Source organism: Aptenodytes forsteri, unplaced genomic scaffold, assembly GCF_000699145.1.
Source record: "Aptenodytes forsteri isolate BGI_AS27 unplaced genomic scaffold, ASM69914v1 Scaffold371, whole genome shotgun sequence".
Lineage (NCBI taxonomy): Eukaryota > Metazoa > Chordata > Aves > Sphenisciformes > Spheniscidae > Aptenodytes > Aptenodytes forsteri.
The window spans coordinates 2,541,294-2,560,295 of record NW_008795322.1 but is presented as its reverse complement, the minus strand read 5'-3'; the positions used below and the strand labels follow the sequence as shown (position 1 = coordinate 2,560,295).

Here is a 19,002-nt window from a genome sequence, read left to right as displayed (position 1 = left end):
ACGCGTCCTGTCTGCCTGCTGGGCCTGTCTCAGGGAAGGTAGGGTGCGATTCCAGTAGTCTACCTCTCTCTCGCTCTCCCTGATACTCCTCAACCCACTCACCTCCTCCCGGAGCTCTGTCACTAAGCAGAGGAGTTCCTCTCCCTGGGCGCACCTCCCAGAGGTGTGCTCACTGCTGCCGCCCGGTACTGGCATACGAGCAGGGCACATCCTGCAGCCTGACACCTGGGTGGCAGCGTGTTCCCACCGCAGCTCTGTCTGGGAAGCTGCATCAGTCGTGGTGGGTGCAGAGCTTAGAGAGCCCATGGCTTTCTGCCGGGTGGATGCCATTGCTCCCTGGTTGAGCTGGCAGAGCGTCAGCGCCCTTCCTACACACCCTTCCGCACTAACTGATGTGCCACGCCCTGTTTGCCCACCCTATTTGCAGCGTTCCTGGTCGCTAGCACTCCCTAAGGGCTTCTTTTGTGTGTGTGTGGAGGCTTGGCTGCCGTTGGTCCTGGCCCTACCCTGTCTCGTCAGCCACTGTTGCGTGAGCTCCCAACTCCTGGCAGGTCTCTCGGCTCCCCCGGTTCAGGAAACCCCCCTGTGCACCACGCTAGGACGCTCTGCTGAGGATCGTCCCGGCACCAGAGCTGCTCACCTCAGTGACTGAGATAAATATTGTTATTAATAAATATTGATATAAAGTATTTAAATAACAAAATAAAACTGCCTGGGTTTGAAAGACTTTGCATGCTTCCTTCAAGACAGGGCTGATGGACTATCAGAAGAAAGCGTTCTAGAGGTTGTGTGGCATTACACTCCAAAGAAATGATAAATGTGAAAAAACCCCCAACACTGAAGGGATATGCTTATTCATCTGCAAATTTTTCTTGAGGTTTCTTACACCTTCCACTTCATGCTTCATATTATATTTTGACAGAATAATCCAATTCTATTAGCTTGCTTTTCCTAAATGTGATAAGCAAGCAAATATTAACTTAAGGAAGTGAATGAGCTATGATTTACTACAACATCAGCAAGCTAATTGACGATGCAATAATGCAGCGATCAATCCGAAATCACAATTAAGACAAACATGGATTCAAAGTATCAAATTACCTTAATATGATATATGAACAAACAGAATGATGAGGCTAAGACTATATGAAACACCCTTGTGGAGATTTTAGAGAGAAGTCAGATTCCTTCTAACTCATGACAGCTTTTTAGGAATATGTTAGGTGCAGATGTGAGCATCTGTAGCCTGTAAGCATCTTCTATGGAAAGGTCTCTTCGACTTAGAACCTTGCCAAAGGTAGTCACCTAGAGCAGGTAATAAAGTCTACTGGTTTACAAGAGGTTTTCAACATCTGGGTTAGATTCACATCGTAAGAATTGCGACAGTCAAACTCCCAAACTATGCCTGGTTTCCAGAGCGGAATGAGGATTCAAAATCCTCATTTAAATATTATAAACTTCCAAGATAAAGCCTGGGAATAATGAGATTACTCGGTTAGACTCACTGCCATCAGCACTGAATGGAGAGTCTGTTTAAAACTATCAAATGGAAAATTGTAAAGAAAAGTTTTTAATCCTGTTCCTTACCAAGATTAGGAAACTTAACTTCATAGTTTCCTCTAGACCATGTTTTCCTATGTTACTTCTGAAAATATTACTTGATCAAAGGCATCACTTCCGTGAAATACGACATCTATTGCTTTTACCCCATCCACAAGGGCAATCATGTCACCACAGAAACAAGTTAGACTTGTTGGAAACAAATCCCAACCCCATCTATGCTGCCTGTTATTTTATACTTGCCTACTTTTAAGTGCTTGCAAATGCAGTGTACTGTAGTTCAATTTAATTACTTTTATTATTATTTATTTTTACATCTTTTGGATATCTTCCAAGAGAAATGTCACCCTTAACTTTTATATCATGAATAGAGTAGCTACTTATCTGGCAGTACTAACAGCTTGTTAATAAAGTTGGAGTTACTGCTCCTATGTGAATTCTTTCGCTTCTGATTCCATTACTCATAAACTTCCCTAGCCTACACCTAATTCCTGATTTGTTCAATATCATGATTTAAAGAAAAAAAAAAAAATCTCCTCAACACTAGCTGGATGTATACTCAGATGAGAATTTAGAGAGCTTACAAAAGGGTCTTTTTGTGGGGTTTTGGGGCGGGGGGGAAGAAGGGCTTGCTATATACTGCCTGTTAGTAAGGACAATGTTTCATTTTTTATATTGCCTCTTGGGAAATTTCGCTGGAGAAAATACTTCTTGCTCATTATTCTTTATTTTTTCATAGCTTCCTGCTAGCTAGAAACTGTTATCTTTCAGATTACATTAAAGAACTGTTACTTTTTAGGCAGAAGGGGGAAACTATTCCCAGACAAATAACTGGGGAGAACAATGAATAAATACAGCCTTTCTTTGAAACCACTCCTGAATTACAAACTCAATTTATGAGGTTGAAAGCTGGGAATTTAGTTTGACTATGTATTGCATTTCATAGTAAATCATGTTTATTATGTATTAATTTATGTATTGTATATTCATTGATTTATATTATTGTAGCCAATGACCTGCTGTATTCAAGGGACATTTCAAAAAAAGCCACAGAAAAAAAATGTTCCTGAGTCATGGAGCTTGAAGTTTACTTTGAAGCAAGTTACAAGCAAACAAATATTAGAAAGAAAAGGTCTTACAGATACATTTATACTCAAGATGCTGAATCCACTGTGATGAAAGTTTTTTCTTATTAATGCAATATAACGGATGTTTTGTTTCCTGTCTCGTACAGGGCATCAATCTTATAAAACCTTGAAAGACCAGGGTAGCGGTCGCCCAATAAAAAGTGTTTAGTTTACTGATCATTTGATGTGTCTTATAATTTTGGGGAGATTTTCTATTTCTGGATCTTGTATTACAGGGTTCCTGTAAAAGATCCCAGCCACACAGTAATCAATTAATAGTCAGTGTTGATATGAAATACACTGCCCTTTTGTAAGTCTTTTACAAGAACCCATCTCTCATACTGCCAGTTGACAAGTTACTCACATCTGCTTAAATATTTACTTATACTAGAATACAACCCTTTTTCCCTAAGTACATTTATAATGTAATTTAAAGATTTAATTCCGTATTCAAAGGGCTGCATTTACACAAATGTGAGGGGCAATCACCACACTGATAAAACTGTCTACCAGATTAAAATAAAAAAAAAAAAAAAATCACTTCACTGAAGGAAAAAGCTTCTCTGCATTTCATAACAACTATGCCCTTAAATGCCTGTTACTGCTTCAAATTTTACCCAAATTATTATAGGCATTATTACAACATTGGTTTTTTAGACTCAAAATTCACCTTTAAGACTATCTGCATTAAAGGGGGAGCCCACAGAGCAAACAAAACCTGAAATATTTAAGAACTGTATAAGAAAAAAAGAACATTTCCTATCTAATGCTAAAGTATGTATTTCATACAACTTCCACGAAGCACACAATCTGATTAAAAGGAAGTTTATGTCAATTTGCAAATGTAGGCACGACAGATTTGGTGGATATTTTTAAATACTCTAGCACCAACAGAAACAAACATTCAGAAAGTGACAGATTAAAAATATTTCAGATCATTTGATATAAACTCTGTGAGGCAGCAGGTTAAAGTGAAGAACCAAAACAGAAAAGAACAAACTGGCATCTTGCTTCAGGCAACTGATTAATCATTATTTGATAGGAACCTGAAACTGTATCAAACCAAAATGTATCAGGTTGCAATTGTCCTCAAGGACAATAGAAATTTGTGTTTACTTTCAATGGAAGAAAGGACTAAATCAATAAAATCTAAAAAACATTTCTTCTTCAAAATAGTCCTAAATATAAAAGGTATATTATTATTCATTGGATCTACTATTTCCACCACAAAGATGGGGAAAAAAACCCAACCCAACAAAAAACCCTTATTGCTACTTTTGACTCAATTTCTCTGTAATCGTCAGCTCCAAGACAAGAATAAATACACCTTCCCCCCCCGGCTTGATTTTGAATCGTGTTCCATTTGCAAAGGAAAGTCATGCTGAAGTGCTTTACTTATTTCTTGTGATATGCCTTGAATACAATGAGGTTATCAAGACATACTTAAGCACAAAAATCAAAGAAGTAAACATAAACAGAGGCAATACAAGTACCAGGAAAAATCTAGTTAAAAGTTCACTTCAAAGGTTTAAATATTCTGCCTAATCTTAGGACAAAAAAAAACCCAAAAAACAGAACAAAACACGACTGAGCAAGAAGCAGTACAGCCATGGGGGACCATGAGGGACAAGATTTCTAACTGCAAGAGGTAGAGGGGTAAAGTGATGCAAACTTTATTTCGTTGTCTCACCACACCCTTGGCTCTAATTATGTTACCTGCAAAACTGGTTAGAGAAGACTGGGGATAAAGTGGGAGCAGATATAGAATAATAAATAAATAAGTAAACTGTTTCTTCTATCTGCATCTCTAGGTTGATTCACTATATTGCAGCTCAATGAACTTAAATGGCTCAGAAGGAATATTTGGTTACATGATTGGTCAGAGGTGCTGTAAGTTTATTTGGCTATTTGCAATCATATGATGGCCAGTTTTAATGGTGTCACTTAGACTGCAAATTCCTAACTACGCAGTGCTTTTTTCTCCTCCATCATAGAACAGGCCAAAAAATAATTATGCTCTCTCACATGAAGGTAGACAGATGTTGATAAAAATTAAGTACAAAAGATTAATTTGGTACTTGACTGGAAACTTTGTATCTGGACAGTTTTTAAGACATAAAACAATGAACAACAAAATGTCCACAAATAAGTCAATTTCTGAGGTAATTGTCTATCACTGGGAAAAGTAGAAAGTGTTCCAATGGCAATCAATATGTCTCACAAAGAAACTGAGGAAGGTCAGCTACTGCATCAGCTCACACTGCCTCGTTATAGTTTCCTTTCCTACTGTTGTTTAGGGATAACAAATTAACAACTTACTTATATGGAAGATTTGTTGGAAAATAACTTGAAAAGAAACAACTGGACCCAAAGGAATCTCACTGTATTGCTGATACACTTTGATCAGAAGAATGAAAGATGAAAAAACAATATTGACTGTTCCAGGAAATTTTTTTCTCATATACTCTACATCTTGTCATTCAGCCTAACAATTTCTGAATGCTTGGACCAAGTGGAGATGCATTTATTAAATACTGTTTCTGTCCAACTTGCTGTATTGGGTTTGCGTGGCAAGGTTTTGGTAATGTGGGGCTACCAGGGGTGGCTTCTGTGAGAAGCTGCTAGAAGCTTCCCCTACATCTGACAGAGCCAATGCCAGCCAGCTCTAAGACAGACCCACCGCTGGCCAAGGCCGAGCCCATCAGCGATGGTGGTAGTGCCTCTGGGAGAACGTATTTGAGAAGGGGGGAAAAAACCTGCGCAACTGCAGCCGAAGAGAGGAGAATATGTGAGAGAAACAGCTCTGCAGACACCAAGGTCCGTGAAGAAGGAGGGGGAGGAGGTGCTTCAGGCGCCAGAGCAGAGATTCCCCTGCAGCCCGTGGTGAAGACCATGGTGAGGCAGGCTGTCCCCCTGCAGCCCTTGGAGGTTAATGGTGGAGCAGATATCCACCTGCAGCCCGTGGAGGACCCCACGCCGCAGCAGGTGGATGCCTAAGGGAGGCTGTGACCCAGTGGGAAGCCCGTGCTGGAGCAGGCTCCTGGCAAGGACCTGTGGCCCCATGGAGAGAGGAGCCCACACTGGAGCAGGTTTGCTGGCAGGACTTGTGACCCCATGGGGGACCCACGCTAGAGCAGTTCGTGAAGAACTGCAGCCCGTGGGAAGGCCTCATGTTGGAGAAGTTCGTGGAGGACTGCCTCCCGTGGGAGGGACCCCACGCTGGAGCAGGGGAAGAGTGTGAGGAGTCCTCCCCCTGAGAAGGAAGGAGCAACAGAGACAAATTGTGATGAACTGACCACAACCCCCATTCCCCATCTCCCTGTGCCACTGTGAGTGGAGGAGGTAGAGAATTTGGGAGAAAAGTTAAGCCCAGGAAGAAGAGAGGGGGGGAGGGAAGGTGGTTTAAGATTTAGTTTTTATAATTAGTGAATGATCTCTCCCTGTCCTTACCTCGACCCACGAGCCTTTCGTTATATTTTCTCTCCCCTGTCCAGCTGAAGAGGGGAGTGATAGAGCGGCTTTGGTGGGCACCTGGCGTCCAGCCAGGGTCAACCCACCATGCTTGCAAAAGGCAAGCAATTAGAAAAGATGATGCATGCATGTATTTTTTATTTCAAGTAACAAAAAATGGGCATTATTTTCCATTCGATACATGGCACTTCCTCTAATAATCATCAGTCTTTAACATGAGTTTTCAAAAGACCAGCTGTTTTCTTAACATTGAAATAGCTTGATATGAGCATTACAAGACAAACGCATATCAAGCTCCAAATGTACTTTTATATATAAATGTACTTTTATATATATGTGTGTATATATATATACACACACATACACACACCCACAGAGAATTTTCTCTGTAACCTGGGGATGTGCCATTCAGAATATATTTCTGATTTAATTATTTTAGATTCATCTTTAAAAACATTCATATATATTCTATCTTTTTCAAATACACTAGCTGAATTGCATGATTTCATAACATAAGATATTCTTATCCTTAGTCGCAAATGAAAGGAAAAAAAATGTCATTACAATCAACCTATTCAGTCAGTATTCTCACTTTTACATAGTGGAATCATATGTAGAATCACAGGTTAAGCAAAGGGAAATACAAGCAATAGCTATTGTACAAAGGCAATAGATGACCAGTCAAGATTTTCTGAAGGGTTATGTTGAATTCTAAGTGCTCACAAAGGCCAATTATCTTGAACAGCGTAGTATCAATTAAAACATGCTGTATGTGTAAAGCATTCATTGTTGGTAACTGACCTTCAAGGGAAACGTTCTCAAAGCACAAGAATCACCCGTCCTGCCACACAGGAGGCTGAGGTGGGGCAGGGGCCAGCTTGGCTCAACAGGGAACTCCTGACGGAGCTCTGACACAGAACAGAAACATAGAACAGTAGAAGGATGGCTATACTATCCAGGAGGAAGACTGCCCAGGGAGGGAAGTAATTAAGAAAGTCAAAGCTCAGATGGAGATAAAACTGGCAAGGGATATGAAAAGCAATGAGAAGGGCTTTTATAGCTACAAGGACAGACAAAGGAAGATTAAGGAAAATGTAGGTCTGCTGCTGAAAGGAGGACGGAACCTAACATCAGAGGCTGAGATACTCTGTGTCACCTTCATCTCAACCTTTGCCATTGCTGTCTCACAAGCAGTTCGGGCAACTGACTGATGTCACTGCGAGGCCTCTATTTCATCAAAAAGCTGTGGGACTCAAGGGACATCTCCAATGCCTGGAAAAGGCAAAGAATATGCTCATCTTCACAAGAGTGAGGAAAGCTTGGTGAACTACACACTAGCCAGTCATCGCTTCTGTTTTCAGGAAGATCACAGAGCAATTCCTTCTGGAAGCCATTTCCAGGTACATAACAGACAAGAAGGTGACTGGAAACAGCTAGATTGGACTTATCAAGGGTAAATTGTGCCTGACCAACCTGACTGCCTTCTCTAATGGGATGACTGGCTCTGTAGATGAGGGGAAGGCAATGGATGTTGTTTACTTTGGCTTTAGCAAAGCATTCAATACAGTCTCCCACAGTCATGGTATCTTCATTCATGGAGATACTCAAAATTCAGTTGGACGAGGTCCCATGCAGCTTGAATTAACTTCTACGCTAGCCCTGCTTTGAACAGGATGTCAAACTCAATGCCCCTCTTAGCATCTCCCTCCAACCTAAATTACCTTATGATTCTATGGTTTGTCTTGTACTCATAAATGTTCACCCCAGACATGTTAGCAACAAAAACAGAAGAAGCAATCTGAAGAACTTCTGAACTTCTAAGTTAAAATTGCTAGTAGCAGAAGAAACAAGCTTTATCAACAGACAGGCATTAGCAATAACATAGGAGAACAACAAGCGGGAAGAAACAAGTCATCAATATTTCAAAAATGTCTGGAATTATACTTCAGTCATTTACCAAAATACTAAAAAAGTTAATGGGACACTTAGAGAAAGCATGCAGGCATTACAATAGTCTGAACTGGACAAATTTAATAAATATGCATGTTCTAGGGAATATCTGGAGATGCTGTATATCCTCAGTCTTTTCTGATTTCCTGAATTCCATGTTCTAGGGAATATCTGGAGATGCTGTATATCCTCAGTCTTTTCTGATTGCTCCTGAATTCTTATCAGTAGTTAAGACTTTTTTTTTTACAGTAAATTCCACAGATGAAATGAGTTTCAGTGTCTTTTGCCTTTCGGGAAACTTCTCACAAGCATAAAAATGCTGCAGAAAATCTTAATTCTTTTTAGTAATTTTTTCCTTATAGAAAAAAAAATTACTGTACTGTGAACTTTTAATGCTTGTCCTAGGCCTTCCTCAAGTGTCTGGAAAAAATTAAATCCCTAAACAAGAATCTTTATGCCACTAAAGTCTACAAGGTTCTGCTCTTGTGGATAAAATAAGTCAAGAAATTCTCAAAAGACCTAATTACAATTACTACTGCTAATAATGTATATATCTGAACAAGTGAATTGAGTGAAGCACAAATGATGCTAAGGAAAAGAAAGTGTCTCCTTAAGCTACATAAGTCTCAGATTTCACTTTTTTATATTGAAGCATTACTATTTAAATTAGTATACATCATACATATGGTCCAAATTCATTTCCTTATTTAATATTTTTTTTTTAAAAAGGAAGGAGGCTTAGAAGATAAAAGGACAGATAAAAATTTTAAAGACCATAGCATCAGATGGATATAATTAACTATTTAGACCAACATGTAGCATTAGAACAGTATCCTAGCAAATTTTTTTTTCCACCTTCTAAAATTATAAAACAATGCAAGAAATTAACCCTACTTCTCCAGAAATTCAGAAAGACTATTTGTGGTCTGTCTTTTCTATTTGGAATGCAAGTTTAATATTCCAAACAGAATACAGAACTTGACAGTTCTGTTTTGATAAACTAGATTAATTTACAGAGACTTAGTCTTTGGGATAATTTTCCACCCTAGAAAAGCATTTTATTGCAGTTTGTTATTATTAGGTAAAATGTAAATATCATATAAATATCCTAAGAAGAACTGACCATACATAGGTTTGTAGAAACTCCAAAAGCAGAAAGGTCCCCAGTCCCTGAAACACCTGCTGGATTGTGACTTTTGCCAGGAGAAGTAACAGAAGTTTGCATCTATAATGATTTCCCCTTAACACAGAAGGCACTTTATGTCAATTAGGTAATGAGACATTAACATCTTGCAATACATTAATTTGTTGAGTGTATTTACACCACAAGATGAATGGTTTTGATGAGATGTTATCAGAACATGACAATCTCATACCAAGGATTGTAAGAATGTATGCGTGAGGTTATTGTGATCCTCAGTAACAAGTGACCACTAGTTCACATCTACATAGTGCCTAGCAGGAGGCACTTACTCTTGATTTGTCCATAGCTACTCCTTGTATCAAAATTTTAAAAAGAAGGAGAGTCCATTGAAACTGATTTAGTATATAAATAAAATACAAAAGACGGATTATATTTGAAAAAAGCAGAGCAGTTACAATCTGCTGAAAATACACAAAACCTACTCGCTCAAGATCAAATCTAGCAGAAGAAAAGGGTTCAGCTACAGAGAGCGTTTTAACTGTGCCAAACCCTTTCACAACAGCCTCTTCCCCTCCTATTAAATAACAACAACAATAATAAAATCAAGGCAAATCTGCTGTCTGCTTTGAGTACTGTCTAGTACGCAGAAGGCGGCAGGTATTTGTACACTTACATATAAAGAGCAAAGTAAAGGAGATTCTGGCAAATAAAACCCAGATAATATTTCTCAGTATAACTGATTACGGTAGCTTATACAATTTACACCACTGTTCCATATCCATAGAGAAGTATTTGCAGAAGATGCATACACGTGTATATAGCATTAGCCAGAGGATTATGCGTAAATAATAATTAACAGTAGTTTGCACAAGCAGTCTCAATAGCTTCATTACTCTGATTGCTATAGCTATTTCAGCGCTTAAAAATAAAATTAGAACTGTCCTAATTTTTGACAGATTCCTAAAACAGTGAGAATTGGGTTTCTGGCGCTTTGTTATAAGTACAAATGAAGTAAATTCATACTGAAGAAAAATTTACTCTCAATTCAAATAAAAATTCTTCTGTGACTAAATACGCCACCTGAACAATCTAGATTGGGAAGCACGTGAATAAAGTATTTCACTAAATGTTCCTAAAACAGGACCTCATTTAAAAGAGGTAAATTAGAAAATATTTTGGGGAAAAAAAATTAGGACAATTCAGGCCAAACAAGAATCACCTCTTAAGTACAGGCATCAGAGATGCACTGAAACCTAAACTAGACAGGCTACTCTCACAAATACTTCTAATGAAATTCAACCAAAAAAAGAAGGGGGGGACACGGGACAGACAAAAAAATAAAGCAACCCTCCCCCTGGTCAACCTCTAGAGTTTTTGTATACTATGGGCTTGCATTACAAGGCTTCTACTTAGCCCTAAACGCCACTAACATAAAATGTAAATGCAATCCTAGAAAGCCGTTTTGCAGAAAAATTAAGGTCCTCATGGGAACTGGCTGAATATGAGGCAGCATTGTGGCCTTACAGCAGAGAAGGTTGAATGCACACTGGGCTATGTAAAACTGTAATAAGCAGGTTAAAGGAAGTGATTCTTCTACTCTACTGGTACTTCCAAGAGCACATCTGCAGTTCTGTGTCCAGGTTGGGCTCTCCAGTATAAGACAGATATAGACACACTGGAGTCAGTCCAGCAGATGATACTAAGATGATGAGGAGGCTGGAGCACATGACAGGCACAAGATGAGAGAAATGAGTTTGTTCAGCTGTAAGAAGAGAAGGCTCTGCAAAGACCTAATTGCTGTCTATGATATAATGGGAAGGTGTAGAGAAGACAGAACTAGATTCTTCTCAGAGGTGCACAGTGATAGAACAAGAGGTGATGGATGAAAATCGGAACATGGGAAATATTATTCAGTTATTTATTTGCCCACCACAAGTGTGATCAAACACTAGAAAATGGACCCAGAGAGGCTGAAAAAGGCCCTGTGCAACCTGCTCTAACTTGATCTTGCTTTGAGCAGAAAGTCAAACTACATAATCTCTGGAAGTCCAACCAACATAATTCCATGAACTTAGACATGGATAGCCGGCAACATAGTGTTGATATTGTATAGAAAGTTTAAAAATAATCATAAATCAACCCGGGTTCTGTCTTTGCAGGTAGTAGAACTTAGATCATCAGAAAATGCATTGCATGTCTGTACATTCGAAATTTTGGCACCACAAGTCTTGTGGTGATTCCTTCATAACCAGTGCTTTTAATCCAAGATTTTTCTTCATTTGCCCCTTTGTTCTTTAAGTTATCAAAATAATGGACATAGGTAAAGCATTAGCTATTATAACCATACATCATATAGCCATTATATTAAAGGCTAAAGGATGGAATAACCATTTATTTCTATAGAATACACGTTAATGTAGAAAATATAAAACTATTATACCTTGAAACTCAAGAGATTTGCCCTCTGTACAAAGATACACAGATAAATCTCACAGAATTCCTCTCTCCTTAACTAGCAATCAATAAACATGGATAAAATGTAGCCATCTAGATTGTATTTCATCTCCTTATCCAAACAGTTATCAACACCCAATCAGTTATATCCACGCAAAAACACTGAAAAGAACAAGTGTTACTGAAATCATAATATGAAAACGTGTACCATTAACACTATATCATATAGTCCAAAGTTCATGACACTGAGAAAAGTCAAATTATTATCACTATCTTAATATCACTCACTATATTGATATATCTGATATATCAATATCAGTGATATATATCACTCTCTGATTGATATATCAATATCACTTAAGACTATTTAAAGTCTTAAGTACAGCTTTTTGCTGCAAAATGAAGATCTCTCATATATAATTCAGTAAAACCCTCACTCCTGAATTCAACACTTCACTCTTACAGAATTACTTACAGAAACTCATTCTAAACCTGAAACAATGCCAATTTCATCTGTTCCTGGCACTGTGATGTACACATAATAGTTTCTTTTCTGCTTTTGGTTCACTTGGACAGGCCACAAAAATATTCCAGCTTTATTATTAGAAGAATTGTTGCACTTCATATTTAATTTCTCACATTTACCCACTGAAAACCTGAAATATCACTTTTTCCCACCCACCACCACCACCCCCACCGGTATTACTCAGACAATCCATAGCAATACATGATTCTCTTATAAATACTCTCCCTGGAAATTCAATTATAACCACTGAAGAGCAACAGGCCATCAGCCAGATCTTTAGGAAGTCAAAAGGAAGGAAAATAAAAGTAAGCAATTGGAAGTATTTTCATTCTAACATGCCTTCTAGAAAACATTTGCCCTCTAGCTCCTATCACTTTCACAGCAGTTTAAATACTCACTTGAGGACAGACTTTCATCACAATATTTGGACATTGCCAGTCTGAAGTCTGTTTCAAGTAGTTACAATGGAGTCGATTTCCAAATTCAGATATCCACATTTGAAAATGTAAACCTTGGATTTATGAAAAAGTAAATGCACTGAAATATCTCATGATGACTATTCCTCTTCTTGACAAGTCTTCACGCAGATGCGTTGGCATACTTCCTAATTATAAAAGAATTGGTGATTTGCTTACGGAAAAAAAAAAGAATATCAGCAAATTTAAAATGAATAGTTAAATACATTGTAGTGAAAGTTTTCTAATAAAGTAAACTTGGTATGAAAATTAAGGTTTAAAGTAGTTCTTCCTCCATCACACTGAAACTGAAAGTCCTTGTGATTACATGACAAATTAAGCCAGCTACTGGCAACACACAGATCAGTGAGCCACAGCTGTATGGTAAACAGTGGTATTTCCAAGTGATGTTAATATTCTCTAGAGACATAATGTGACATTCTAGGCATCTGTTTTCCCTGTACGCTTCCTATGGTGCAGCTAATTATGGCTTCCAGAGAGCCACTAGGAAAGGTGACATTAAACCCATTAAAAAAAAAAACTTAGCTGTTTAAAATTAAATTTTTAAATTCCTTCATAAAAAAGCCATACCCTGACATCAACCACACTGGATGACTGGAAATAGTAATATAAGCATCTAAGTGAACTTCATGAGTTCTGTCAGCAATACAGAGCTCATCTTGAAAGTCTCAGCCTTAGCATCACAGCATCATTAAGGCATCAGCCAGATGAATGTAGACAGGTCCATTCAGGTCTTGATTTTAACACGTTTTTCAGTATCACGCCTGTTTGTCGTGCGTCAACCAACAGACAAGGTTTTTAAAAGAGGAAAAATATTTTCTAATTATCCATATGTCTCAACCACATTAACAGTTGAGTTTGCAAGTTACAAACTGGAGGATGATAGCTATCAGTGACCAAAATCTAAATAATTCTGGAAACATTAATCCAATTTCCTGCCATAGAACAAAACATGAAGTTAACTATAACATGAGAAATACAGAGAAGAGGAAAGAATTAAAATTGGGAGAAAGAAGAAATAAGATTATGTATAATGTTTTGCAGACATTACTCACCAAAAATAGAGTTCTGAAGTTGCTCAGATCGCCAAAGAATTCTTCTATGGTTATTGCTTTGGGATCAAAAGCGAAGTATTCTCCCAAATTTTCATACAATTTAGTCATGTTGTTGTGCATGTTGGACAATTTTTCATATTGTTCTCGGGCACTCTCAGCAAAGCTGTAAGGTTTTGTTAAGGAAAATGATTCAAATGTAATCCAATCTAACAGTAAAAAAAAAAAGTAAAGAAAACTCAGTACAAAGGTTAGAACTGGAAAATTTTCTAGTGCTGTCCTGCTTTCAAATATGACATTTTTATGTATTAATGTTTACATGCCTGCAAGCTCATATCAACGTAAGGTGGTGGCACACTTTTCCATTAAATGATCCCTTTCCAATGGTGAAGATTTGCCATTAATAGACTTTACTACTGACTTTATAAAATTTCCAAATATCTTGGACATTTTCCTTCTAATAAATGATTAATTTTGTAAAACACATTCTGTGAAAAGACATACTGAAAATTAGATTGCTGTAAGAATCTGACTATAATGCCCCACTCTGTTCAAGTGATGTCATGTCCCCCATATTATGTACATATATTTTATCTGTAAAATCTGCATTATGCATAACTACCAATGACAAAATTATATAGTATGACATCTTATTTTCTTTGCCTTTTATTATAGATGCGTCTTCTTTGTGGATTCTTTAATGCCTAGCCACATAGCTCAGCTCATGCCTCAGGCTTCCTGTACTAGGTACACTTATTTGGGGCGCTCTCTCAACTACGTAATCTCACAGAACTTATAAAAATGGCATATCCACTCACCTGCCCCAGTTAACTGACAAACAGCTTTGAAAAATTATTAGTAAGAAAAACACCATGGAACAACAGAAGTCTTTTTTTCCATTAGGAAGTATGGAAGTCTAGAAGTGAAACTGAGATTGACTTCCATCCCAGCAGTCATCATTAAAAGTTTGGCATAACCCTTTCAAATAGAAAAATGTGGCATTTTTCCCCCATATGAAAAAAATATTTTTAGAACAATTCATTTGCAAACATGGGAAGGATGAAAGCTACTAAGGGAAATATTAGTTTGCCTCGAAGCAAGTAAGTTTCAGTCTGCTGTTTTCTTCTGTTGTGGTTGTTTATATCCACAAAGATATGAAGTCCCAAATCACTGTTAAAAAAACAGCTAGTACACGATTAAACTAGTTCTGCTGATACTGAATTGTAGCTGATGAAAGTGTTGTGCTGTACATATCAAAACCCAAGAACAAAAGACACAAGTTATTCCCTGAACTACAAAAATAAATCACGCAGCCTAGCTCCCTGTGGCTTTTACTTGTAATGACTCTCTTCCATGCGGATTCTGATTCTTAATACAGCAGAGCTCATGCTTCAACCTTTCCCCATACTTGAGTCTCTAATTTGAGACTCTGCCTAGTATCACATTTCTAATTACTCAATATCTTTGAGATCCCTATCTCTCTGCAAAATAACAACCAACCTGGAAACTAATTAGGGGAAAGACACATACAGAGAAATCGTATAAACAATTTATTTTTGAGATTAGACTAAACCCAAAAATGATTCTTCAGAAAATAGTCAACAAATTGCAGAATAAAGAAAGGAAATTTAGGTGGATGTTCTATTCATAACATTTCCGTAGTGTTTGGATACTGTCGAGTACTTAAAAGACTGTCATTTCACAAGCTACATGCAAGAGTAACAAGGCTGAAAATATCTTCCATTGGAAAGAGGCCTAATATTTCACTTGGATTTTCCTGCTCTAACTGATGGGAGGTATGTAAACAGTCATTTAAAAATTGCTTTTTAGAAGTATGATCAAAAACTTTATATAATGTAAGTTTTCCTCCTAAGAAACTTATTTTCCAAGCAATCCTCTCTTCTTCATTAAAGCCTCAGTAGCATAACAGCTGTATTCTTTTGTCAGCTTGTAATGTTCATTTAGAAAGGCAAAAAGAAGAAACCAACATGATGGATCTTAATATATAAATATCAAGATTTTGAAACAGTAGTATCTACCTATATAGTTTCATACCAGTGCAAACACAGTAGTAATACCTATATTTTCAGTTTTATTGACATGAAGTTTAACCTGCTCCGTTAGAATTTCAAGCTTGGACTGTTGAATCGCTCATCTTAATACAAGACAAACTTGATATAGTTCAGTCTTCAATGACATTTAACTGTACAAAAGGAAATGAAAGTTTAATGGCAAGAATACATTAAATAGGCAATAATGGCACGTTACTGAATTATTGAGCACAGTCTAAAAATTTTAGAAAAACATGAATTGCCTTAGAGTCAGCAGACTACTTACTGTCTTGAACAACTCACCAAAAATACTAGGAAAAAGAAATAAGAAAGTAATTGATTATAAAAATTGTATCTGTGGTTCCTTTAAAAACCACCTCATACAACATAATAAAAACCAAATTAATATACTGAAAATGACTGAAAAGTCTGAAAGAAAAAACCTTCGAACATTCCAGATTTGAAATTAATTCTTTGAGACAAAGCTCCCAGAGTCAAATTCTCCATTCAGGTTGCACATTCAACATGAGAAATAACAACAGTAAGCACTAAAAAGAAAAAAACCCAATTCTGCTACTGAAACTAGAATATATTTTAAAGTAACACTGTAGAAACATATACTGTAATTTCAACATTATTATTTTTTATCTAATAAGTATCAAACTGCATATAAGAAATACCATTAACAGATGGCTTGTAAGACAAAAGAATGTTGGTAAGACAGATGAATATGATGAGCAAAGAGAGAATAGAGTATTTTAACTATACTTAATTTTGAAGAAAACAAGTCAGTGCTGTAAAGACAACAGTTTCCATTCATATACTATGTCATATTAACAAAGTTGCTTTGTCACACTCTATATGCTTCACAGAATCTTCATACTTATATTAGTAACTTGAAACATCACCCTGAAATGTAATACTTCAAGTCATCGCAGACTTAGTCAATACAATAATTCCAGAGAAGCAAAGCCATACTTGCCTACACTACTTCATGAAAAAACTTCATTGAAAAATCTAAGCTAGCAAAACTTTGCATAATAGAAATACTGAATTCCAACAGTTTTCATTAATATAGATTGAAGCTCTAATGAGTGCTCATTTAAAAACTGTAAACAAGGTTTCATTCTTACTGTTCTGAACCAAAACAAAAATCACAGAACTATCAAGTGTAAAGACGCTTGTTCAACTAAGAGAAATTACTTTATTCACAAGCATGTTTTTCAACATACACACATTTTTTTACTTTCTTTCATAACCATAAGAAAATTCTAAGTCAAGACTTTACTGTAAATACTATTATTTGAAAAATTAAAAAAAAACCAACCAAAAAAACCCAACAACAAACCAAACCAAACAAACAAAACCCACCCCACTTGGAAACATTTTTCCATCTTCAGTACCATATGTGTCTCCCCCAAGTTCCACATAAACCAAGAAAAATGGGTTTATAAATCTGAATATATGGAGAGTTATTGCTTTACTAAGATTAGGAAATACACCACTGCAACGATAACAGAACCATATCTAACCACCATCTAGGCAACTTTGTACATACAATCCTTACTGAAGTTTTTTAATACTTATTTTAGTGGTTACTAGGTAAAGGAAAGTTTATGCCCTTTAATCCATTTCCTTTTTTCATTTTAATACTACTGCAGAAGGCAAGTACACCTAACTACTCTGAGATTTTTTTAAGTGTCAAGTTTGAATTTTTGAAGAAGTATTATTTCAGTTCAAAATTTACAGATGTTTTCTGAAAGTGCTATCCTATTTCATTGGCTTTAAAACATCATTCTGAGATTAATAAATAACTAAATAAATCACTGTTCAGTAACTGGTACCAAATAGTTAATAATATATGCTTTACCATGCAATCCAGTAAAATCCTCTGCATGCCATGTCTCTAAAGAACTCTAAAGACAATTAAAATGCAAACGAATAACAAAAGAAAACTTCATGTCTTAAATTACAAAGATACAGGTAAATGCAGACCATTAACTTCCATTATCCTTATTGCTTTATTAACATTTGTTGCCAAATTTCAGTTATCTACTAATTCTACTTTTTCCTGTCTCTTCTTACTATTAAAAGAGAGGCTGAGAAACCTCCACACCTTTTTTTTTTTTAAAGGATTATGTTAATGTGTTTGCATTACAAATGCCAACTTCAGTTTCCATCCGGTTCTGTGGTTTGCTTGACAAGGACCACCACCAGGAAGGGGAAAAAAAATGTTCAGATACCCAGATGGATAAGGATTTCTGCAGTGAGAATATTAAGTGTAGTGTCAGTATCAGAATACAGGTAACTATTAGTACAGCTGTAATGACTGAAAACATCTTTTCTGTAAGTAAATAAATGATTTTTTACACTTTGAAATGTGACCAGATGACTACAGTTTGCTGGCATTTCAGTGCAATGCCTAAATTTAATTCACTAAATTAAGCAAGCAATGGATACAAACGTTACCATGACACTATGCTACCACATTATGTCAGAGATAAAGAATCACTAATTACCATCAATAGCAGAATTAAATTCTTTATGTCCATATTAGGACCACTACTATGGTACTTCCATGCTTTCTACTGGTTTCTTCCATGTAAACAGATGAGAAAAAAACATCAGAAAAATCAAGGTTAAAGGCCTCAAATCAGCTGGAGGGTAAGTCATCACTTCTACCGTAACATATTGATGTGAAATTCATAGCAGATATCAATAACTTGAATAATAAAGTACCTGAACACAGAAAAAAAACCTCACTTGCCCAAAGGCAACACCTATTACTGTCAGCATTTTCAATGAAAATGAAAGCCAACACTGAAAGCTTGGCATTCATCAACAATAAGTGTGCCACAGTGGAAAGAACATTGGTAATTTAACTATAATTATAAAAAAAAGCACTGGTGTTCCAGCAGTTAAGGAGGCCCCTCTCCAGGGCATATAGTCACTATAAAAATGGATTTTAAGGGATGTTCACCACAGGTCTGAAACAGTAAAACAAACAGACCACAGAGTTGATGTCTTTGATACCTCCAGAAAAAGAAAGAATGGACTGCAAACAAGGAGATACCTGCCAGAAACTTCTTAACACTTTCCAAAAGCATTTCAAAGACTGAATAGAAGTTCTTTTCATAGAATCATAGAATCATTGAGGTTGGAAAAGACCTCTAAGATCATCGAGTCCAACC

The 19,002-nt window shown here is 36.8% G+C and overlaps 1 protein-coding gene across 1 annotated transcript in view; it reads right to left on the bottom strand.

The window, feature by feature from the left end:
* The window catches only part of DIAPH2 (diaphanous related formin 2), a 263,767-nt gene that overhangs the window by 92,284 nt on the left and 152,481 nt on the right, over positions 1–19,002 (bottom strand). Inside the window, exon 25 of the mRNA XM_019472249.1 lies at positions 13,764–13,928. Within this exon, the coding sequence (XP_019327794.1) occupies positions 13,764–13,928 (165 nt within the window). The remainder of the gene's footprint in view (positions 1–13,763; positions 13,929–19,002) is intronic.